Source organism: Netta rufina, assembly GCF_964035555.1.
Source record: "Netta rufina genome assembly, chromosome: 7".
Classification (NCBI taxonomy): domain Eukaryota; kingdom Metazoa; phylum Chordata; class Aves; order Anseriformes; family Anatidae; genus Netta; species Netta rufina.
The window spans coordinates 18,626,149-18,651,496 of record NC_140130.1 but is presented as its reverse complement, the minus strand read 5'-3'; the positions used below and the strand labels follow the sequence as shown (position 1 = coordinate 18,651,496).

The window sequence follows — 25,348 nt, the reverse complement described above, 5'->3', positions numbered from 1 at the left end:
CTTAATAGATACAATGATGAGCTGGTGGAAGCTGTTCAGGAGATAAAACTGTTGCTATTTTTACACATCTTCCCACATTTTCTGTGTACGCAGTAGGCAAAATATCCTCTGTGTCATGTCTCAACACGAAAGAACAGAAGATGCAATTTATCACTTAACAACAACACAGCACCAGTGATCACCAAAAGCCAAAAAGATCTCCATTTTCATGATTACCGATTAAGAGACAATAGCCTCATAGGAATCTGGAGGTTGTCAGCTGGCATCTGCTCAGATACCTTTATGCTGGAAATATCCTTGACCATACAGAAATGTTAACCCAGAACTGGCAACTCCTGAAATTCAGATTAACAGGTTTTAGACTCTCTCTCAAGGAGGCTTATAATTTCAGACACAATTGTGCTCTAACACATCTCCCAGACCACAGCTGAGTCTCCTCCAGCCTCCCTCTGTGCCTGGTCACAGTAATCACGCACACGTAGGTCCACATAGCGCACTCTAGGAGGTATTAACACCTCACTGTAGCTGCCCATATGCAGCACTGAACTGATGTTTGTTACTGCAGGGAAGACTGGAAAGGTACAGAAGGGCATACAGAACAATCTGGCAAAGACAACATGTAGTAAATGAGCAATCTGTGTGAGGAAGGTCCCGTCCTCAAACACTAACAGAAGCTCTGCTTCCCCTCTAGCTGCCATCTTGGAGCTAACCACCTCCTTCTACCCATTTGAACTCCCCAACTTACCATTTGTCGTGTTTAGCACAGGGCAGGTCCTTCTTCAGTCTCTGGCGAGCAAGGTGGTGAAAGAGCTCTTCTTGCTTATCTGCAGGGCAGGAGAGTGGAGCTGGATGTGCTTGAGACGCAAATCTCCTCTGCGGCCCCGGCACTGACTGAGGCCTACAAAATGCCTTGAGCCATTTTTGTGCCCTCTTCAGCATTCCTCACGTTTTCTAATTTCTGTCCCATCCCCACATAGTCTCAGTGCCAGAGCGTGAAGGGCCCATGTGCTGTCTCAGTGCCATCTCTGGGCTGTGAGGGGCCCACATGTTGTCTCAGTGCTATGTTTAGGCTGTGAGAGGTCCACATGCTGCCTCAGCACCAGCTCTGGGCTGCCATGGCCTTTCATTATTCCCCATGTCGTGGTGCATTAAAATCTAATGTCTCTGTGGAAAGTCTGTCTCCCTTTGGGCTGGACACAGCCTTTTCTGCTATTTTCATGTCTCTCAACTGCCCTGCTGCCATTTGTGCACTGACTGCTGCCACCAGGCTGCCTCAGCACCGTATCATCCTGCAAACCTGCCTCAGAGCCGTTGTGTGGCCTGTTGATGCCAAGCTGGCCCTGTTTCTCTTTTGTACCTGATCACAAACCTTATGCTGGATAGTCAGTCATAAGTCAGCTGAAAGCCTCGCAGGAGAAGGGCCTCAGTGTAGCCCTGGAAAATGGGACGCCATGAGTCTGTCCCCTCATCAGGACATAAGCTTTGGCCAGAGCCGTGCCGTGCCGCTGGTAGCACTCACACGTCCTGACACAGGCCCAGTGTACCAGAAGAGCTGAGCAAGCAATGACCTGGCGGTCTGGGGCTTGGGAACCAAAACTTCTGGTGGAGTTCTGGTGGAGTGGTGGAGAAAATACTTCTTTATGGCAAACGCTATGGCTTAAGACAGCAATGGCTCATCTGCCTGGACATACCGAGCACATTCATTTTAGGCCAGTGAAGTAGACACCTGCAGCAGGGTGGCTTTCATCTGGCCTCAGAGCTGGAGAGGCATCAGCAGCACAGTCTCTAGGAATGAGTTTGGTGGAAGCTGTTTGCAGTACCTGGTAGTTAAATAAAGGCCTTACTGGAGTTCTCGCTTTTTCAAATATTAAGGATAGGAGGGCTCCTGATGATATATTTAATATTTACTACTTAGTATCAGTTAACTCTGTTTTGGTTCATCATGCTGGACAAACAAATCCATTAGAAGTGTAGGATCTACAGGATACAGATAGTATAGTGCAAACACACAATACACCAGTTCTCCAAGGACTGCACATCTATTTCCTATTTTTGTTGACAAATTACTTCTTAAAAATGCAAAACTGTGTGCTTAAATTAGCTCAGGCTGGATAACTGCAATACATTTATCTGAAACCCTCCTGAATTTTCTGCTTATCTAGAATACGGCAGTTCAGCAGAGTTGTCAATGTGAGCTTATTACAACTGTGCCATGACTCTCCACCTGTTCCTGATCATACAATGAATCCTGGCTGAAATTAGGGATGTTTCAAAATGGGAATATACATTCTCTACCCTTCCCCAATCTTTTAGTAAAAAATATAAGTTGTCTTCTCATTCTTCTATTCCTTTGCTTTTCTCTTTCTTGGACATTAAAGAAGGGAAGGGAAGGGAAGGGAAGGGAAGGGAAGGGAAGGGAAGGGAAGGGAAGGGAAGGGAAGGGAAGGGAAGGGAAGGGAAGGGAAGGGAAGGGAAGGGAAGGGAAGGGAAGGGAAGGGAAGGGAAGGGAAGGGAAGGGAAGGGAAGGGAAGGGAAGGGAAGGGAAGGGAAGGGAAGGGAAGGGAAGGGAAGGGGTTAGCAGAAGAATAATATCCAACATAATTTGGATTTAAGGTATTATTGTTACAAATGTAATCATTATTAATTTTAAGAGTTATTTTCATAAAATGGAAAGTTTTCAACACTAAGAAAGAAAGAAAAGCCTTCCACCAGCTTCAATTTTAATCTCTACAGGTTTGTACAGCATAAAAGCTGCAAGATTTAGGAACAAAACCCTAACATTACTTTTTTTTAGCTTAGAAGTTATAAAAGAATCTTAGGGTGATATTATTTGTTATTTGTACTACCAAGCAACTTAGAAAGCCTTCTCAGGTACAAGGTTCTCTTTGTACCAGACATTGCAAGAACAGAACAGAAAAGAAAGCCATAGACCATACCTATGCAATTCAGTTATGCCCGACACAGACAGCCATGAAGTAGTACTGACCCAGACTTGTACATCTATAAAAGACAGGGGAGGTTTGTCTAGAAAGACTTACCAAAGTCCTGGAAACATTAACATTCTCATTACCATAGTCCCATGATTGAGCTAATAAACCCTACCTCTCAGTATTTAGGAGCCCAATATCACCTTTAAATTAATTCTAATTCTTACATATAATTTAAAATATGTCTATATTAGGAGGCTCTGTTAAAATGAAAAGTAGTTTGTGTCCAAATTTCACCATTACCCTATTGGCATAGCTTCTAGGTTCAAAAATTTATTTCTCCCAGAGAGAAAGCAGCTCTTGCTGCCACCTTCAGATGAGCTTCCTGCTACTGCAGCTTGTCAGTGACCAAATGATCTATAGTGGTCCTGTAAAGGAATGGTGAGCTGCAGATGACAAACGGGGAGTATCTGACAAGTACCAAAATATTTACTCTGTCCAGGCAGACTAATCTAAAAAAAAAAAATAATAATACTTTTTTCTGAGCATGTGGGAAGTTCATAGCTACAGGAAGTCAGAAAATGAAATACTCATGGACAGATTTTAAAGGGTCATGAAAGTTTATGAGATATAAAAGCAAGAACTAGGCCTGAGCTGTTGAGTTCAGATCAAAACTAAGATCAAAATAGGAATTTGATTTGCTTTCGGTTATATTATAAATTAGACTTCATGATAGAATTACATGCTAGATACTGAGAATTCAATGAACAGAATAACATTGCACAACATATTTGATAAAAATTTAAGTTCTATGAAGGAAGAAAGGAATAAGTAAATTGTTCTTCTCCAAAGCCTGAAGTATCCACACCACATAAGGAAGGATTCTCACCTTCTAACACTATTTATGAAAAATTACAAAGGTAGAAATGAGTGATACATATCACATTGAATTCAGGGCACAAGAAATCAGAGATCACTGAAAAGATCCAGTGTGAAACTTTTCCACTGTCCTAGCTTTTAATTCATACATGTTGAGAAAGCATTTATTTTACATTTATAATGTGAAACGAGGTTTGTTTCAGTGTGCTAGAGATAAAGGGCAATAGCAAAAAACATGAGGAAGAACATGTATCTGAACTTGAGGAATATATTGCAGTATGGAGTGTTTCCATATCTTGGATTTTACTGGGTGAAACTAATCATAATCTTATGCATATTTCTCAAAATCCTAGCTTTGTATAAACCTCAGCTACCTTTTCCAGTCTTCCTGATATGAAAATCTTTAGAACACGATAAAATGCACAATATATATGTGAAAAACAGAAAAGAGTTCCTGTTTTAATCTTATGATTCCACAAAAATCACAGGGAGGAAATGGTTATTTCAAGATTTTTAGCCTCTTAATATGCCTAAAGTAGAGAAGAATATTGTAAATCTGTGAAACTAATTCCTTAAATGCTAAGTAAAAAATCATATAATGAATTTAATGTAGGATATATAGAACCTATTTAGCTATGGAAGATAACTATCTGGCACGTATCTTGATCAAAAATGATCAGTGTTTATTGCTATCTTCTTTCTGAGTATGGTTCTTACGGCTATTCATCTATGTCTGTTATATTCAGATTAAGATGAGGTGACTATTAACACCTCATATAAAACACTCATAACATTCCATGCTACCCTTTGCACAGAAGGTTGAAAATGAGATAATTTGAGTAAACCGTTGTCCTTTCAAGTTATGTCTATTCTAAAAGTAGAAAGTCACAGAGAAGAATACAGTGTAAAAGAAGGCCCTTCTAGAAAAAAAAAAAATAAGGTTTTTGAAGATTTACTGTGATTTACTTAGCAGAATGAAGTTACATGAAATCCAGAAACTTTGAGTTTCTCCAGTTTTGATAGCAAATACTTTAAATTTTTGCACCATTAATTCATACTTGGTAAATATTTTCATATAATTATAGGTGGCCATTATGTACTATGTACTGAAGGATTGAAAAGGAAAGTACTATGTACACTCTCTAAACATGCAATGTCATTCTCTTTTTTTTGTGGGATAGAAAGTTGTATGCTCAGAGCTACTGCACAGACAGACAGAAATAGAGATCCATCTTGACATATTCTTAGGGACATGGATTATTGTACTTTTTTTCCCAATTCCTGTCACAATGGATCCATTTTGCAACCCTGCTCCTTGGCTTCTGGGCATGCCCTCCTCCAGCACCCAGTGGGAGTAAAGGAAGAAAGAAGAAAGAAGAAAAGGGGACCCACAAAACAACCCAACCCCCTAGCCCAGCAGGCAAAATCTCTCTTTCATGTTTACACATTTTTATGTCATTGTTTTAGATCTCACTTTTTTTTTCTTCTTAATTGTTATGCTTTGTTCTCCATCAAAACAAAATTAGTTAATCTATATCTTCACTTTCAAGTTAATTGAAAGATGGTGGAATGCAGAAAAAAATGCTAATAGTGAATTACGGTTAAAGAGTTAAGCACTCCAACGTGAAGTGTCAGAATTAAGATCACATGTGATACAACTATGTACCACAGCTCCTAGTGGTTTTATTTTGAAAGTCCCCTGCTTTAGACAGTGTACAGAGTGCATGGTGCTTAAGAATTAAGTTGGGGATTTATGAAGTACAATATCTTGCCTGTTGAACTAATTGTCTTAGCATACGCTGCAGTGTGCACAATTATTCCTGTGTTAACAGCCTTTAGAGGCACAGTCTGACATTGGAAGTAAGTGCAGCGTATGTGGTAGACATTAGTGTAGCAAGAGAGATCCCTTGCCCCCCAGACTTTACAAACTAAACAGACAGAAGAGTCTTGGATTAGAAAAGCAATAGAAATCAATTTGCCCAAAGTCGTTTCAGTAGGGTAGTGGCAGAGCTAGAAACAGAAGCCCATTTTTTGAAGCCCTGTCCACTGTATTGTCCACATGAGAAATTAATTCAGCTCTGGCAATAAATCCTTGAGCTCAAATGTCAATTTCTGGACAAAGTGTGGTTTTGCTGGAGCATTTTTATCCCAGCTACTTTTGCCCTGGAATACTGGATTATCCTTTGTGAGAAGAAAGCAAGAAGAGCAATTCAAGCTGGTGATAATGTCCTGGAGTCAGCTCTGTGGTGGGTATCACACATTGTCACAACACAGAGCAGCCAACACACACACGTATGCACACACCAGACTACAAAGATGCAACAAGTCTGAATCTCACTGTTTCACTACCAATCAGGCACGCAAAATGTTGTGGCAAACTTGGAGCTTAATTACTTATTTCTACATTATCAGCAAAAATTCCAGCTATATCCCAGTCCTCTCCTTTGACAAAGCAATTGGCTACATTTTTTAAACTAGGATTTAATTTTTGAAAATGAGAGCACAGCCTGGTTATCACAGATACCTGTGATTATAGTATCATGTTTTATAGCTTTTGCCATAGAGCAGTCCTATCTTTAATGGACTCTTAGAACAATTTAATTGTTCCTTTTGTTGGATATATATATTTTTTAATCTTTAGTATAATGCCAACAAAGGCAGTGCACACAGATAAGGAAATCTTCATAACATTTAAATGTCATACTTTCTTATTCCTCATATATGAATATAGAATTTCCAGTCAGTTTTGACAAACACCACAGGCCTTGAAATTTTAAGCAGACTCAAAGAGGCACAACAGGCTAAACTGCTTAAACTGTTTCTCAGGTCTCCAACACTTATATTCACCACTTTACAGATTATCTATGGTTAAGGTTTTAAATAAATAAATAAATAAATAAATATTTTTCATACCCAGAAAGTTTATATAGTGCTTGACATTTTCTGAAAACTCATTATATGGGTAGAAAAAAGTCACACGAATATGTTTAACTTTCCATCATTTGTACACTTACATACACACAGGCACAAATCAAGCATGGGATGAAATAGAACCTGCGTATATAGACTAGGCTATCCCTATACAAACATGTTAAAGGAAGGAGCTTCCCAAAATTCTTTCATTCCTACTACTAAATGACCCAGAAAGAGGACTGCATTAAACTTTGTTCATGTGAGTGGCTGATTTTTGTTTCAGGCAGGCATTGCTCAAGACACCAACAGAGTGTGCCCAGCTGGGGCAGGCCATCTCTAAACTGTCCCCTCCACATGTATTCATATGTAGCAGCAAGTGACATTTTGAAAGCAATGCAAAACCGTGCCCTTCCCACATGCCCTTGTCTATTCCTACAGCCACCTCCAGCAACCAGAATGGCTGGGGTAGCAGCTCTTTTGAGACTTAAAGCCAAGAATCTGTTCTTGTATGCCTTTGGCATGTAATACTGGAGCTCAGAGTGTTGACAATTCACATGGGTACAGCCTGCAGCTGCATCCCGCGTATTCTGATCCTCTTTCAAACTCTTAGTACAATAGGGTCTCAAATACATTGTGAGCAGAAGAAAACAACCCCCCACGTTCTATTTTAGTATGTTGAGCCTAAAGTCCATTGGCTGGGAGCTGTCATCAGACATGACCATATGTTACTCAATGGTATTACAAGTAAATCCTAATTGAGTGCAAATTATGAAGATTAAAGTCACCTCACATTTAGCTGCATTATGTTGAAGCAAATGTATTTCAAAGTCCTGTTTAAAATGCTGGCAATTCTCAGCACAGAAATTAACAGGCTGTCATTACCTTGGATTTTATGAGCTGTTCCAAATGTCTGGAGTTCCTTATTTGGAGACTTTAGTGAGAATGAAAAAACAGTTCTTTGCAGCACAGACTGGAAAACACCAAAGACAATGTATTGTCAACAACTTTTGAAAAATATTAAATATTGATACAACTAAGTCACTGAAAAAATCTTCTGGTATAAGCTTTTCATAAATAATTCTAAAAGACTGGATGACTGCTGTTCTAATTGTGGTTAAAATCAAAGTTTTGGATTTAAGCAATTCACTGTCAGGATAAGCCAGGTCCAGTTTATAACAGGCAATGCATTATTTTTTGAAAACAATTAACTGCCAGAAAAATGTTCCTTGATGACTGAAGTTTGTTGCTGTTTCATAAGAGGTCTGTAAAGTAGCAAGAAGCTGAACTTCATCTATTGGTGCACTTTGGATGATGCACTCCATTTTAATGAGATTAAAGGTTTAATGCAGATAAAAGATTTTTATCTGTTCAGTGCACCTGGAATCATCACAGGGAATTCAGTGTGATTCACAGAGGGTCAGTGGAGAGCTGTGCTCATCCTGACAGATAAGAGCTTCTGACTTCTTTCCTAAATACAATTTTATTTTTTATTCCATACAAGTACAAAATGTTCAGAACACATTTTTTCCTATTTTATTTTCTGATTATGTGCAGCATATCAGCTGAGGAAATTTTTCAGCCAACTCTAGTGCTGGACATGGCTAAAGTTCTACTAGATAACTACTGCTATCCTGAAAACCTAGTGGGAATGCAAGAAGCCATCGAACAAGCCATCAAGAGTGGGGAGATCCTGGACATCTCAGATCCAAAACTGCTGGCCAGCGTCTTGACAGCTGGAGTGCAAGGTGCTCTGAATGACCCAAGACTGGTGATTTCCTACGAGCCATCACCACATGCCTCTCCTGAAAAAGAAACTGAGGCTTTCCCCACTCGTGAACAACTCCTGAGTCTTATTGAGCATGTGATTGTATATGACAAGCTGGAGGGCAATGTTGGCTACCTGAGGATTGATTATATCATAGGACAGGATGTTGTGCAGAAAGTTGGAGCTTTTCTCGTGGACAAGGTGTGGAAGACGCTAATAAATACATCTGCCCTGGTGATAGATCTTCGTCACAGTACTGGAGGACAGATCTCCGGACTTCCTTTCATCATCTCATACTTGCATGAAGCAGACAAGATGCTGCATGTTGAGACTGTATACAATCGGCCCTCCAACACCACCACAGAGATATGGACATTGCCAAAAGTGTTGGGAGAGAGGTACAGCAAAGAAAAGGATGTCATTGTTTTGATCAGCCGCCACACCACAGGAGTGGCTGAAGATGTGGCTTACATCCTCAAGCACATGAACAGAGCTATCACTGTTGGGGAGAAGACAGCTGGGGGATCACTGGACATCCAGAAACTGCGTATTGGCCTATCTAATTTTTATCTAATGGTTCCTGTGTCACGGTCTGTGAGCCCCTTGAGTGGGGGTGGGCAGAGCTGGGAGGTTAATGGGGTGATGCCATGTGTGGCTACTGAGGCAGAGCAAGCCTTGCAGAAATCCTTGGACATCCTGGCAGTGCGCAGAGCAGTGCCTGGCACCCTAACCCGCCTCATAGACATATTAAAGGACTATTACAGCTTAGTGGAGCGGGTACCAGTGCTTCTGCGGCACCTCACCACTTCTGACTTCTCTTCTGTGCAGTCAGCAGAGGACCTGGCCACCAAGCTCAACACTGAGATGCAGACCTTATCCGAGGACCCTCGCCTGTTGGTCCGAGTCATGATGCCAGGTGAAACTGCTGCCCCCCCTGCTGAGACACCAATTGCAGTGGCAGCCAACTTGCCTGACAATGAGCAACTGCTGCATGCTTTGGTGGATACTGTCTTCAAGGTGTCAGTGTTGCCAGGCAATGTGGGCTACATGCGCTTCGATGAGTTTGCTGATGCCTCTGTGCTTGCTAAACTGGGACCTTACATCGTAAAAAAAGTGTGGGAGCCCCTCCAAAATACAGAGAACCTGATTGTGGACCTACGCTACAACCCTGGAGGCCCTTCCTCCTCTGCTGTGCCTGTGCTACTTTCCTATTTCCAAGACCCTGCTGTAGGCCCTGTCCATCTCTTCACAACCTATGACAGGCGCACCAACCACACGCAGGAGCACAACAGCCGGGCAGAACTGCTGGCCCAGCCCTACGGAGCTCGGCGTGGCGTCTACCTGCTCACCAGCCACCACACTGCTACAGCTGCTGAGGAGTTTGCTTACCTCATGCAGTCCCTGGGCCGCGCCACACTGATTGGGGAGATCACAGCAGGCAGCCTCTCACACACCTCTACGTTCCCTCTGCTGCAGCCTGAGCAGGGAATAACCCGTGGCCTAACTATCACAGTACCAGTTATCACCTTCATTGACAACCATGGAGAAAGCTGGATGGGCGGAGGAGTTGTGCCTGATGCCATAGTGCTGGCTGAGGACGCGCTGGAGAAGGCTGAAGAGGTGCTAGCTTTTCACAGGAAGATGGGGGTGCTTTTGGAAAGTACTGGGCAACTCCTAGAAGCTCATTATGCCATCCCAGAAGTGGCTGGGAAGGCCAGTGCTATGCTCAGCACCAAACGGGCCCAAGGAGGTTATCAATCAGCTGTAGACTTTGAGACATTGGCTTCCCAGCTTACCAGTGACTTGCAGGAGGCCTCAGGAGACCATCGGCTTCATGTTTTCCACAGCCATGTGGAACCAACACCAGAAGAACAGCTTCCCAACATGATTCCCAGCCCTGAGGAGCTCAGCTATATCATTGAGGCGCTATTCAAAATTGAGGTACTGCCAGGCAACCTGGGCTACCTTCGCTTTGATATGATGGCTGAGGCAGAAACAGTGAAGGCCATTGGGCCTCAGCTCGTGCAGATGGTGTGGAACAAACTGGTTGACACAGATGCCATGATTATTGACATGAGGTACAACACAGGTGGCTACTCCACTGCTGTCCCAATACTTTGTTCCTACTTCTTTGAGCCTGAGCCTCGGCAACACCTCTACACTGTCTTCGATCGTAGTACCTCCCGCAGCACTGAGGTATGGACTCTTCCTCAGGTGACTGGCAAGAGATACGGCTCCCTCAAGGATGTCTACATCCTCACAAGCCATATGAGTGGCTCAGCAGCTGAAGCCTTCACTCGCTCTATGAAGGATCTACACCGGGCCACAGTTATCGGTGAGCCCACAGTAGGAGGTTCCCTCTCAGTGGGCATTTATCGTGTTGGTAATAGCTCCCTGTATGCCTCCATCCCCAGCCAAGTGGTGCTCAGCCCAGTCACTGGCAAAGTGTGGAGTGTGTCTGGGGTGGAGCCACACATCACCATCCAAGCCAGTGAAGCCATGGCTGTAGCCCAGCACATTGCCAACCTGCGTGCCCAGGTGCCACAGACACTTCAAACTGTAGGTAAACTTGTGGCAGAAAATTATGCTTTTGTGGACATTGGGGCCATTATAGCATCCAATCTCACCAAGAATATCAACAAAGGAAATTATAAAAGGATTAATTCAGAAGAGGAGTTGGCCAGGAAGGTGACTGCCAACCTGCAAGCTCTTTCTGATGATGAACACCTCAAAATACTCTACATTCCTGAACATGCCAAGGACAACATCCCAGGAATCATGCCAAAACAGGTACAGTTCTCCTGTAACCAGCTATACTGATGCCAGTTATAATGGGAGCACTGAGTCAGATATCTTACCTTGTTTCTAAACCGTATCATCAACCCATCAGGATTTACCTGTATCCATTAAAGAAGCCTGTGCCTCAGTGGGTTTTGGAGACAGAATTCTCTCTGACACTAAGGCAAACCAGGGTAGTAGCTTGTGTTAGTAGGTGGTAGTTCTGGATGCATACTTTCTGGGGACAATGGCCTTCAGGCTGTGGATCTCTTTCTGTGGCTACCACAAGAAAAGATGCTGATGCAGGGCTTCCCTGTTCAAGTGAAAATATCTCATCTCCGTGATCATAGAAGAGTAGTATGGCTTTTCAAGCTGTAATAAATTAATGCAGAAACCCACTGGTTACAAACTGAGTTTGTAATCTGAGAAAAATGTGGTTGGTCCAGAGTAAATGCATAGACCTGCAAAACACACTGCCCCATACTTTGCAATGGATTTTTATATATAAGATTGCCATACCTGATTTCTAATTCTATTACACTAGAACAACAAGCAACTCCTTTTGTAGTGACAGTGGAAAGTTGTTCTGATTGTATCTCATGCTCAACATCAGACAGTTTCCCAGTGACCTAGAAATACTTTGGAAGAAGTATCTGGGTGGAAGTTAGGTGGCCCCAGGGAGAAATTGATTTTTAATAATCTACTTTTGCCTTTGCTGCATGGTTTGCATAACAGTCTGCGCTTTGTTCTGAGCCTGGCTATTTATACATTGGTCTGTCTTGGCAATCTTTCTTGTTCATTGTTGTGCTGGAGGGAGCTCCCAGGAGCACTTGTTAAAATTCCACATTCAAATTAAAAGGAGGGTTAGGATAACCTGATCCCTTTCTTGGATGGAGTTAGCTCCTTTCTGACTACTGCTCCAGCGTGGCTATCAGAGACTTTTCCCAAGGGACTCATAAAATTACTTTTTGAAGAGAATGCATTTGCCTTTGCAATGAACCAGAGTATACCAAGTGTCAGGTAACTATTAAATGTTTCCTGGGGGAGGAAATTTGCAGGCTTCCACCCTCTGAAGTCTTTGGCATGCATGAATTAAGGTGGGCATGAGCTTTGTGGTATTATCTCCAACAATAATGTCAAGGACAAAGTCTAAGTATTTCCAGGGGAGGACATTTTTTCAATTCAAGTTTGATAACCAAGAGATGCTGGCTCCATTCATGCCTCTAAGCAAAAATAAATAAATAAATAAATAAATAAATAAATTTATTTTTCTTTTTAAAATTCCATTACTCTCCCCCTCCTATTAAATTATTAGCAGCATATTAGCACTGATATAAATTTCTCTTCATCCTACAAAGTGGACCTATCCTGCAACTTAGTCACCATATTTGCTGAAGGCTGTTAATGGATATTGCTGTGTATTTTTACTTATTCAGACCTTACTTACTTTATTCAGACCTTGAAAGTTGAGAACAGAATGTACAGGACAAGTCTTATTTTTTACATGGTATGAAATTCTGATCCTGATAGAGCTAATGAGCTAATGAGCAAATGTCATTATGCTAATTAATGCCACTTTTTATCTGAACTCTTTGTAAAGAAAAATTACTAGAAAATTATTATTATATCTTATTATTATTATAAAATTATATTATTATCCACCAGAAAGAAATCACAGCAGTGTGAATGAAAATTAGGACTAAACTAAGATTTCTTTATGGAGGAATAATAAATAAACAGCGGAGGAAAAGCATGGGTCTCTTATGGAACTAGAATAGCTACCAAGGAGGTATGCATCCTTTCACATTGCTTGAGGAAACTGGGATGGAGAGAGACAAGAAAGTGGTGTTAAAATATTTTAAGGCAGAAGACGGTGAGTGAACTAAGACTTGACATAAAGGTTTTTCCCTGTGATAGAAGAAAATTCACCTATTCCACAGAGCATTGGGCAGCAAAAGTACTTTCATTTCCTCTTTTTTTTTTTTTTTTTTTTTTTTTTTTTCCTACAGTGTCCCTGGTGTCCCTGTATCTTCTTGACTCGCCTTACAGGATAATTGTTTCTGCCTTGCTTTTGCAGAGCCAAGAGGAATGTTTTCTATGAATCAGTTCAGAAAATGCCCCATACCAATACTGCAGAAAGCACATGCCGTAAGATTACAGTGAAGCTTAGAACATGGCACTAAATGCATTTATAAATTCTTTTTTTTTTTTTTTTTTTTTTGGCAATCTCAAACAGGACACGATGGCTATTTAATCTGTACTATGCTTACACCTTAATGATCTAAGAGGTATTTTTTCTCTTGTGCTGCCAACCTTCCAAACCAACCTTTCCCTTGACAGTTGGATTTTAACACAATTAACTGAAAGCGAAGATGAGTAACTGCAGGAGGGATGGAATGGGACATAGGAGACAGACAAGTGAAATGCAGACCTTTGCATCTACTGTAGTAGAACAGCTGCTGAAGCATAATACTGGGTAGTGAATATGTCTCCTCTGTGACAGCAGCAAGGTCGATGCTAGCCGGAGCACTCTGCTGCATAAATGCCACTTTCTGAAGTCAGACTTCCCAGAGGCAAATGTTGTATATACTGCTTGTGATACAGAAAATTGCCTTTTGCTTGTAAGGCAGAATTCTGTAAACACAGTGATGAACACTTCTGTAATCCTCGCTTCTTACTCCTCTGTTTGTCTCTCTCTCCCATCACACCTTCCTTTCCATGTACTCATGAATATCTGAGTATTGTAGATTACCTGTAGAGGAATTGCTGCCTGATTTTGGCAAATGTGTTATGTCAGCTTCAAGTGACAAGCCCCTCCCTGAGTGACTCTTGCAGCCCCTTGATGATGCCCAAATCTTTTTAATGTAGTCTTCACACCTAAGGGAATTTCTGTGCTAATGTTTTAGAAATGCAGATGAAATTGATGAAGAAAGTCTCCCCACTGCACTGTACCTCCCTAGTAAAAGATAAAAAGGAATCTTTTATAAGGAAAAGCTGTTCCTTCATTTGAAGAATCAATTTTCATGGATAAATAATACCTATAGCAGAGATTCTGCTGTGCTGATGGAGGTAATAGTTACAGGCATTCCCCCAGAAATGAGTATGCTTGCTTTTATGCCTCCATTAACAACTAAAACAAAATACTCAGCCTCAGAGTGTCAAGATGGGTAAACAAATTGCTACATCTGTCACTAACAGGTAGAAAAAATGTTGTGGGCCTTTCTGATGCCGATTTATAACATAACCACAGTAGTCAGCGGAACTAACTTTGACTTTTCACCTTTTGCTTGCCTCTTATATTTGTTGCAGAGAAGAAAATGGCATTTTGTTAATCAGTTTTGTTTTTTTTGCTAGCACCTTTCATCTTTTGACCCTGATAATGAAGCTCAATACAGCTACATTTGCAGTTACAACAATCCCACCAAAGAGATCTGTTTATGCTCATTTTTTTGCCATTGCCATCAGTGTTACAGTAGATTTGCCCATTAGTTTTATGGAATTTCAATGCGCTTTAGATGAAAAATCAAAACTTATCCATGAGTCATGTTTTCCAATGTAATCTTCCAGGTTATTCCAGGCAAGAAAACAACAACGCTTTAAACTCTTGCTCATTGACTTGCAGTGAGTGTGTTTGGAGCCGTATGTCGTCAGAGCAGGCTGACAGGTCGCTGTGCAGCGCCATCTGCTGTGAGAGCTTCTCCCTCTGCCCTGAGCTCCTCAGTGTGGACTGAAAGCCTTAAATAACCTCATTTAATCCTTTCCAGAGCATTTCAGCTTTTGCTTATGGTAACCTCTCCATCCTGGCTGTCCGGGTGCAACAGAGGACAGAATAAGAATTCAAAGCTATGGTTTTGGAAAAACTGGATAAATTATCTGTGAAAAGTGGGATGAGGTTAAGTAAGAGCACAAGCAAGGTTTTTGCACAGATTCTAGAGTGGGAATAATTAGCTGCACAATGCTGGGAGGAAAATGGCTTGTTTAGGAGTCCTGCACAGAAGTATATCAGTCCTTCAGAGTCCACAATGTGAGCACAAGTTCACAGAATCAAGTTGTCACAGTAAAAAATAATCATCATCAAAATGGGTTGGATAAGCAGGAAAATAATCAGTGAAATGCATGAAGTCTTCTGCTATATTCGGCTCTACAGAAGCCTCGGCTGGAATGCACTGTGCCCAATCTTGGGCAATGCTTTTTTGGAAAGTTGTGTCTCTGATGGGGAAGGCCCAGGGAAGAGGAAAATGAATAAAGAGAAGAGTTGAGTAAGAGTTATCTTGAAAAAGATTAAAGGATTTGAGTTGTTTATTCAGGAGAAAATAAAACTGAGGGGATATACGAAAACAGTCTTCAGGTACATAAGAAGCTGTTTCAAATATGAAAAGAATAATCTGTTTCCTTACCCATGTTGAATAGGCCAAGAAGTAATACACTTAAACTGTAGAAAGTAGCAGACATAGACTGTTTACACAAGATGTTAGGAACATCCTTATAATAGTGAGGCTAGTGACGTGCTAGACTGGATTGCCTGGAGAAGAACACGTAATCTCAATCACTGGTTGTTTTTAAGAGCAACTGAGAGGCAGCTGTCAGGGATATTGATGGTCCTGCTCAGTCCTTTTGCTAGGGAACCTACTAAAATGGATGGTACCCTTTCAGCCTGTGGGGGTGAACAAAGATACCCATTGCTATTCTGAGAAAGAAAGGAGCAACAACCCCTACTTCCCCAAAATCTCATGGTTCTTAAACCAGCCTCCAGATTTGCAATGGCCCAGGTATGTTGGCTGATAGCATTTTAACCCGGAGGCTGACAGCACTAGCAACCTTAATGGAGAAGAGTTACAGTACAGTGGTCAGTATATAATTAGCTATGAAAATACAGTTTCCATCAAGATAAACAAAACAATTTAGGGGAGACGTGAAAGGGAAGAATAGAGGGAAGAGAGGTGCGGTTGGAAAAGTAGTTTGCCCATGGCTGGGGTATGTGTCCGTAGTAGAGCCAGTGATAAAACCCCATGCACGAGTCGCAGGGCAGCAATCTAAATCCTATTCTGTGTCACACTGCCTGTTCCAGTTAGGCCACACACATGTGGAAGGCAATTGCAGAACAGAGCTGGAGACTCTATATAGTTAACCAAAAGAAATTCTTCTTGGCTTAAGTGGCGTTAGCTTGGAGGTCCTTTAGTCTAGCCACATTGCTTATAGTGTTCTTACTAAGGCACCTGAGGGTTTATATTTAACCATCAAGCCATTTGTAAACACTGCCTAACTGACCAGCAGGATCTTAGTCTCAGCTGCATCCTGTCCCAGCTTGTTCTTGACCTGCAAGCAGAGCCTTGCCTTTCAAAGGCGAGTACGCGGTTGGTCTCTGAAGCTAGACTCACCTCTGTAAGTACCAGCAGCACGTGGCCCATCAGCCAGTGTCATGAACCTGTTTTTTTCCAGGACCATTACCCTCTACTGTCAGTCTCAGCCTCCTCCCCTCTTTTACTTAAAATGGTTGTTGTTGTGGTGGTGGTGGTTGTTTGGTTGTTTTTGTTGTTTTGTGTTTTTTATTTTTTAAGAAAATTGCTTACTGAGTGATTCTTGTCTGACTTTCAATCAGAGCCTTTGGAATAGATGTATTTTCATACTTTCTCTTTTTTATTTTTTTTTTTTTTAGCTCATTGTGTATTCATTTTAGCCCAAGAGATGTGCTCTAAGGGAAACTTACCTTGAAATCTGTAATGAATTTGTGAGAGATAGCAACACAAGATGTGATACAGCGCATAAAAAAAAAAAAAAAAAAAAGTAGGAAAAAATTACCAGGCATAGACTGAGAGGTTATTCCTAATCAACATGCTTCTGGGTGTGCATTTAGCAATTATTGTATGAGAAAGAGGAAAGAAATGTGCGTGTTTCATTAAAATATCATTGGTAAGTGGCTGAAAGTACCACATCAGTTTTATTTGTATGTTACCAATGAGTGATGAGTTTTTCTCCTGGGGGAACCAGTACCTCTGAACTAGAAATAAGCTCTGTCAGAACAACGCAGTGCATGCTGGATGTATTCTTCAAAACTGCGATTTGTTAATCAAAGTACAGCGAGCAGATCAAGTAGCATTGCTGTCACTGGGAAGTGGATTGGAAATGACAAACTCAGCAGCTTGGACTGATATGTTTACAGTCCAGATGCAGTGGTTATTTTCACAAGGTACAGTGAGAAAGAAAGTAAAGGAAAGGGCTCAGTCAAGTTTGCTCTCACCACTAGATCAACAACTACTGGCCAACAGAACTTTTGAAGTAATTCTTGAAATTCTGGCATACAGAAGGCACTGAATGATGAAGAAGCCCAGGGCAGCCAGAAGTGTGATATGGTAGCTAACATTCCCTCAGGTAAAGGGAATGTGTTTGAGCTATGTCAAGTACAGTTGCATTCACACAGCTTGGAAACCCTCTGCCTGCAGTGGCAGAGGTGCTTTTGGCACAGACCCCAGGCCAGGGCACTGCACGAAGGGCAGGAGGTTGCCTGACTTCCTTCAGTTGCAGAAGACACAGATGTTTCCCAAGTTCTGGGTCATACTGTGGATTGAGAGAGCACCTTTTAGCACATGACACTGCAAATTCTTTGTTCTCTTCACTATTAAACCATGGATTGTCTGGGGCTGAGATATAGCAGAGGGGAATTGATTAAAAAGCAAGTATAAAATCAGTTTCACAGCAACCCTGAGGAGAAAAGCCCATGCTGCAGAAGGTCACCCTTCTAGGTCACCCCTATATCTGAAAACCTTATCTCCTTAAGCTGCAAGGTCTTCCATTTTCAGACATATGCATGCAAAACATAAGTTTGGCAAAGGGAGCAGATTCTGTCTCCAAAGCATATAGGGGTTATTAGGACAACTTTATTATTTGGCTACACATTGCTATGAAAAAAATGTCTGCTAACATCCAGATAAACAAAATGAAATTAATCACAGCTTAACACATGAAATTCCAGGCACATAGCCACCATTTAAGAGATTTAACACATGGCTACTTCATGAGTATCCCAGCACATACCCAACACAGGAGATTCCTCCTTGTCACAGGGACTGGTTCATTAACAGGGGCTGGGGCCAGCCTCACCTGTAGCCAGCAGCTGTTTGTCAGCTAAGCCCAATCAATGAGACTATAAAAGCCTCAAGTGCCTTCTTGAGAAAGGAAGCAAGCAATTTTTAGGTGGCAGATCTGGAATAATGACTTGTGCTACAGGCCTGGGCTTGTTCTTGTAGCCTTCTTAGTCTCCCTGGCACAAGGATTTCCCTTGTATATTTGAAAAATAAGCTAAGCCTTGACAAATGGGGGCCTGATCTGGATTCTGTGTATGCTGTTAAGGCATCCAATACTGGGCAAACAGTACTGGTTGGCAGCCCATGCTAACCTAAGCTTAATATGCAGAAGTCTTAATATCGTTACATTATTGTACTTCAGACTTGGTCATATTTCTCACATATGTCCCACCTGAACTAAACTTGACCCACGTAATTCCTTTTAAAACTTATGCCAAGCTATTGGTGCCAGCAAATGATTTGTTCTGTTTTTTTCCAAACTCTTTCAGATCCCTTCCCCAGAAGTATTTGAAGATCTGATTAAATTTTCATTCCACACAAACGTATTTGAAAACAACATCGGCCATCTGAGATTTGATATGTTTGGAGACTACGAACTTCTAACCCAGGTGTCCGACCTACTGGTAGAGCATGTTTGGAACAAAATTGTTCATACAGATGCTTTAATCATAGACATGAGGTAAACCTTTGAATGGCAAATAACCAAACCTCTTTCAAAACAGCATTTTATTTGTAACAGTGAATTATCTTTACATGGCTTGCTATCCTGTTTACAGCCTAACATTGCTGGGATTAAATGAGAAAAGGAAAACAGCCAAGGAAAACAATAACAGTCGGGAAATATATCTCAAGAGAAATTGTACCATCACTTGACATGTTTAAAACTAAATAAGCAAATTTAGGGTTTACGCTGCAGGATGCAATCCTGGACGTCACATCTGTTTTCTTTTTCTGATTTCTTTCTAATCTGACTCTGCATGTGTCTTGTATTAATTATATGTGTTTGTTTTAATTAAATCCTTCACTGCTGGCAGTGGTCAAGTGATTGAATGGTCCAAAAATCAGCCCATGCATAAGTCTGTGTTACGGCATCTAGTCTGCCATATCCTCAGTGCCAAATTATGCTGGGCAATCGGCCCTGTACAGAATGGTCCTTGTGCAGAGCACGAAGGTGGCTTAAAGGCACTATTGCCTCAAGATACTGTGGCACTCTTGCTGCAGCAAGCTACAGCACCATATGCCTGCTCTTAACACTGCCATCTTCCAATAGACTTGAGATGGCACCAGCACTTTCCTCTTTCTTGCCCCAGTTTTCTCTCAAATCAGAACTCAAACCAGGGCCGGGGTAACAAAGCAGCAAAGGTAACATCATGCCCTAGGTACCAAATGGTGTCATTATAGTCCTTTCCTTGGTGTTTTTTTCTTTTTTCTTAAAAAACAAACAAACAAACAAACAAACAAACAAACAACTTTTTCTTATTTCTAGCCCTTTGAGAAAGCAGAGTTGAGAGCATTTAAAAGACTCAGACTTTGAAGTCATGTAAAAAGAACCATAAGCATTTTATGTTTTCAAATTCTACCTAAACCAATCCAATGATTTTAAGGGGAGGCTGATAATTTCCATTTTGCATTTCCATAATGAATGATGTCTCTCACCTTATAAGTTCCCTTCCCTGGCCAATCACAAGGTTCTTATTTTTAAATATCACAGCTTAGAGAAGAGACTCATTGGTAAACTAAACCATTTCCCTAATGTCACACAAGAAGTCTGTAGTGAATGAAGAACTTGCCTCCAAGAGTTAAGCTAAAATTCTAACAATTGCTCCGTTGTTATTACTGAATAAAGTTTCTCCAGTTTCCCTGCCCTAGAGAGTCACAGGAAGAGCTCTCCAGCATTGCTCTATTTCTATTGTCTTGTCAAAATGTTTCTTGTCTTTGTCATCCACCCTGTCTCTTTCTCTTGACAAGAAGTTTGATAATCAGAGAAGCCTCTAAACTGATGTTCAATATTCACAGAGGAGGGAGATATTTGACATTTGCTTTTCCCTCAAAATCTTGTAGACTTCTTCAGCTCAAGTCTGTGTGAGACGTGCACTGTAGGGCAGGCAGCTGCTCTGCCATTTTGCTGCCTGGCTTCACACTGGCTGCATACTTTTGCCTCTCTGCTGCTCAGCCAGCTGTCCGAGATTGGCACTGCAGCATAACTGAGGCTAGATGGGGTCCCAGAAATGTACCTTAAAGACCTCCTTCCTTCCAAGTGCATGAGGAGATAATGTGTTCTAGGCTACATCTAGCAGACAAATAAATCCTCCTGGAGATGGGTGACTGCACCAAGAACACAACGAATTTCAGTGCTCATCCACCTTGCCCTGTCCGATGCCACCAACAGAGGTGGAAGGACTCAGCTTTTTTGGCAATAACTCAGCAGATCACTGCCTCTTAACCTTGTGCAGAGACAGCTGCTTTGTCCTCAGCCATGCTGCTAGCTAGCTGGCTGCTTACCACTCTCTTCAGCTGGGATGGCAGCTGCAGGAACTGGGCTCTGCTGGCTCCAGCTGCCTCCTGGGCCGTGCAGCAGCAGCACCTCATGGCAGCACAGCGCTCCCCAGGACACACTAAAGAGGCTCATTGCAGCTCTGGGCAGTCACAGTGTGAGCCCAGCACACAGCTTCCAAATGCTGCAGAAAAATGAGGAATCTTCACTGTTTGGGACAGAGATCTCCTGGGTTGTCTAATCCTTTCCCAGAGATGAGAAGAACTTAGTATGGACTGGACTGGACAAAACACCCCTTTCTAGTAGGTCTGTGCTGGAATGTCTGTGCCAGGCACTCCTAACATCAACAACAGGAGATCACTGCATGCTATCTCCCAATAGTCAACAAAGTGCAAATACTTCAGTGTCATATGTGATCTATTATCAGAGAGAAGTGACAGACAAAAAATAATTTGGTACTCTGCTGTGTGTATACATAGCAGGGGTTCTCCACTGACATTTAGGCACTTCTGTGACTTTAATCTTCAGACGTGGATATGAAATGAAATTAGAACCAAGTTTTCAAACATGATGGCTGTAAATTTAGCAGCTAAAAAAGTCTTTAGGCACAAAAACAAATGCCTGCTCTTATGAGGTACCAAATACCAGTAGTTTTTATTGCGTACAGCAGGAAATAAGAACCCATGTCAGCTGGATGTTGCTTAAACTGGGGTCTACCTTTAAATATCACTAATGACATGGGAAGTATGAGTACATATGTAACCCTAATATTCAAATATATACCAATATTCAAATCAGAAGAAGAAAAAGAATCTGATGTTTCTCTACAAATAAAAGCTTTTGTGTACTTTCTGTTATTTTTTTTTTCTCAGGTTGAATCAAGAGAAAAACATTCCGTTCAGAGTTCTGTTTGCTTTTGTAGCCAACTGTGGGCAATAACAGTCCCAGTCTGTTAGATGGGATTTTGTTTCTCTGATAGATGTGCCAACGTTGATAGGGGAGAATGAATGTAAATGCATCAAAATGTAGCTTTAAGCCCTTTCAGCAGTGATGTTAAGAAAAAAAAAAATTGGAAGGAAGATTTGTCATCTGCCACAAATTTTTACTTGTTTTATTAATATCTTAAATTTCTGAAAAGGTACAATATTGGAGGTGACACCACTTCAATACCAATCCTATGCTCATACTTCTTTGATGAAGGACAACATATTCTCCTGGACAAAGTTTATGACAGACCCAGTGACTCAGTAAAGGAAATATGGACCCAGCCCCAGCTCAAAGGTAAAACGACAATTTACTTTGAGAATAGTTTTTCATTTCAGAGGTTCCTCTTTGTGTATTTTAAAGTGAACCATTAGACACCATAACTCATTTGGTGAAAGCGCCTGCTGCAATTAGCTCAAGCTGTGCAGAGAATGTAAAAACAAAAATGTGCATCTCAGCCCTGTCCTTAATGCAATTTATAAATAACTCCTAGGAATGGGGTAGACTGGACACATAGGTTTGTAAACTGGTTCTCAGAAGCTTAGCTGAATAGAGTACACAGCAGTCATGACTGCTTATAGAAGTTGCTAAGATTAGAAATAAATCCCATGCTGCTTAAAACTCTGGTAACACCTCTTCCAAAACTCACTTATAGTTTTACATGTAGCACTTCACTTCCTACCTGTGTGATCTATCAGATGCTATTTCAATAAATGAAAACACCCTCAATAGCCCAGTTTGTCCAGAGAATGCAAAAGCAAAGAGAAGCACTAACTTCTGCACATCTGAGTAAGTGTGGAGCACTTGTCAGTGTGTCGCTCCCCACCTTGCTGTCCATGGAAGTTGAAGAAATGCTGCTATATGCAGAAACAAAGCTCTTTGTTGCTCATAAAGCGCAGTAGGAGTACTAAACAGCCTTAAACAATGGTTTTAATTCTTTTCCCCTTTCAAGCTACTGAAAGAGGTGCCACCATGGTGTCTGCAGTTATTGGTTTGGAGCATGCTGAAAAGGTTAAACTCAGTAGCAGGCTGCAGTGTCCATCTTTTTTTTCCAGGCAGTTAGAGATGGGCTGTGTTAAGGGAGTATGATTACTATGGACACATTCCAGTTCCCATCAAAGAGAACAGGCAGACACATACTAACTTCAAAGGAGCTGGATCTGGTCCTGTATTATATATATCTACCGTGAAAAGGGTCTTCTAATGGGTATTACATCTACAGTGAAATGAGAAGACCAAAGATGGTGTGAAAATTAATTACCATGCTATTGGCCCCTCTCTTATGATTTAGTATGAGAATTAGATGTCATACTGCAACTTACTTAAAGAATGGCATTTTTGAAGCAGTTTAGATTATCTTTCAAGTTATCAGGTCCCAGTTATGACACACTGGCTTCATTTTCAAGGGAACTAAGCCCTTGAAAAGTATCCAGTGTGTTCAGATATACTGAAAATAGGGTGCAAGAAAACTCCTCCTGTCAGCTGGCTTATGTAAGAGAATGAGATAACTTGGATGGCATCCCAAAAATATGAGGGTATTTGTTGAAGGGCTTGGGACAAAGGCCATGCAACATCTTCCATTTATAGACTACAAAAAGCCTGTGGGAAACCACTATAATTATAATTTCATAATATGCTGCCTGCGTAGTCTGCAGGCCAAGCACTATGACAGCCATGTTCCTAGAGCAGGGATGAGAATGAAACTGAAGATGCTGCTGGCTGAGCTTTGAGTAACCCTGCAGGAGCGAAGGAAAAGATTGCTTTCCTTGCCTGACTATCCTACTGCTCCAGGAGCTGCTGTAGAAGTAAAAGCCACAGAGATCCAGCAGTAGTAACCATCAGCTGTTGGAACTCATATCCAGAAACTGATGGCTCAGGAGTACCGCATAGGGTGACAGTCTTTTTTACAGTACAAAGGCTGGGCTACAGAGAAAAAAGAAAAAAGGAAAAAGAAAAAAAAAAAGTGCTCTAATAACATCATAGTTGAAAAGTATATTTTAAAATTTCTTCGGTTGTTAATAGCAAGTAAGGAAAGAAGTGTATCTTGGCTCAGTTATGGTAATGAATCTCTGAAAATGGACACATTTTGTGATGCTTTTTGTCCTTTCCGGCAGGGGAGAGGTACGGGTCTCAGAAAGGTCTGGTAATCCTCACCAGTGCTGTGACATCTGGAGCTGCTGAGGAGTTTGTATCCATAATGAAGAGGCTGGGCAGAGCTCTCATCATTGGGGAACAGACAAGTGGTGGCTCCCATTCCCCACAGACATACCAAGTAGATGATACCAATTTCTACATCATTATCCCCACCTCCAGATCAGTCATCTCTGCAGAGAGCACTTCTTGGGAAGGGAAAGGGGTGCCTCCTCACATGGAAACACCGGCTGCAACAGCACTTATCAAAGCAAAGGAGATGCTCAGTGCTCACCTGCACAGCTCTAGATAGCCCAGCAGGGGCACGTGCTCCTAGAAAAAAAGGTAGGCTGTAATTTTCAAAGAAGCCTGAGGGGACTTACACTCTCAGGAGCTGAACCAATAACGGTTTGGGGAGCCCAGAACAGTATTTAGCCATAATTTAGGTAACTGATGCAAAAATGATACCCCCAAAATCTCACTCTGTGTGTGTGTGTGTGTGTGCATTTGCATGTAAGGGAATGTGCAGGGCACAGGTGTTTTTCTATGCATTATCTGTCTGGCTTGATGGGTTGTTTACTGCACAAGAGCTCAGTTCCCACAGGAGAAATTATTTTAAGGCCTTTCTGCTATACAGAATAATTCACAAGCCTCAGGAATGGTACTCTTCTGGATAGCAGAAGTGGATTTGAGTTCTTAGAATGGAGGCTTCACACCAAAGTCTCATTTTTTTGTGTTAATTTTCTAGTAACCTAGTGTCTTGGAGAAGAAAGCCACCTCCACAGACAAAAAGGAGTAGGAACTTGGGTTCAATCTCTATAGTCATCATTTCCCTGTACATAGCTCTAAGTGACTCCCTTTTCAACATGTTGCATTTTCACCCTGTTCTGAGGAATCCAACTCTTTCTCAGCATGGTTGAGATACTTGGATAATTCAGCGGGGTTTCTGGATTTCTCTCCTGGCTTGAAATGTAAATGTTAGTTGTTACACTGTCTGTCTTAGATTTAGCTCCAGATCACAGAGATTTCCTTTGTTTCCTTAGAAAATCCCAGCTCAGTATTGAAGGCATGTGGGCCGCCTCAAAGCATTCATGCAAAGATAGAAAATGCACATCTGCTCCTTTGGAAAATGTGCACATTCCCATTCACACATCTTAAAGCAGAATTAACAGTAGTTGTGAGTGTCTGTTTTCCAAACTGCAAGAGCTAAGTGTCTTCTCCGTTTCATCGTTAGTTGTATCAAAAATAATCTTTCCCAGTTTGTCAGGGTTGCCCAGATTCCTTGTGCATGTCTGCTTCTCCCCTAGTATCTGGCAGAGGGATGGGAAATGAGGAGGGAAAAGGCAGTACATTGACTAACCCAGTGCTCAGATCAACACTGAGGAAAAAGAATCAT

General features: G+C 41.5%; 1 protein-coding gene across 1 annotated transcript; it reads left to right on the top strand.

Annotated features, from left to right (window-relative positions):
• Positions 1 to 8,226: 8,226 nt before the first annotated feature.
• Positions 8,227 to 24,265, top strand: RBP3 (retinol binding protein 3; the record flags this gene model as incomplete). The annotated part of the gene is made up of 4 exons (XM_084290378.1): positions 8,227 to 11,274; positions 18,833 to 19,023; positions 21,977 to 22,119; positions 23,937 to 24,265. The coding sequence occupies 4 exons, from the start codon at positions 8,227 to 8,229 to the stop codon at positions 24,263 to 24,265; spliced, it is 3,711 nt and encodes a 1,236-aa protein (XP_084146504.1).
• Between the last annotated feature and the right edge of the window lie 1,083 nt (positions 24,266 to 25,348).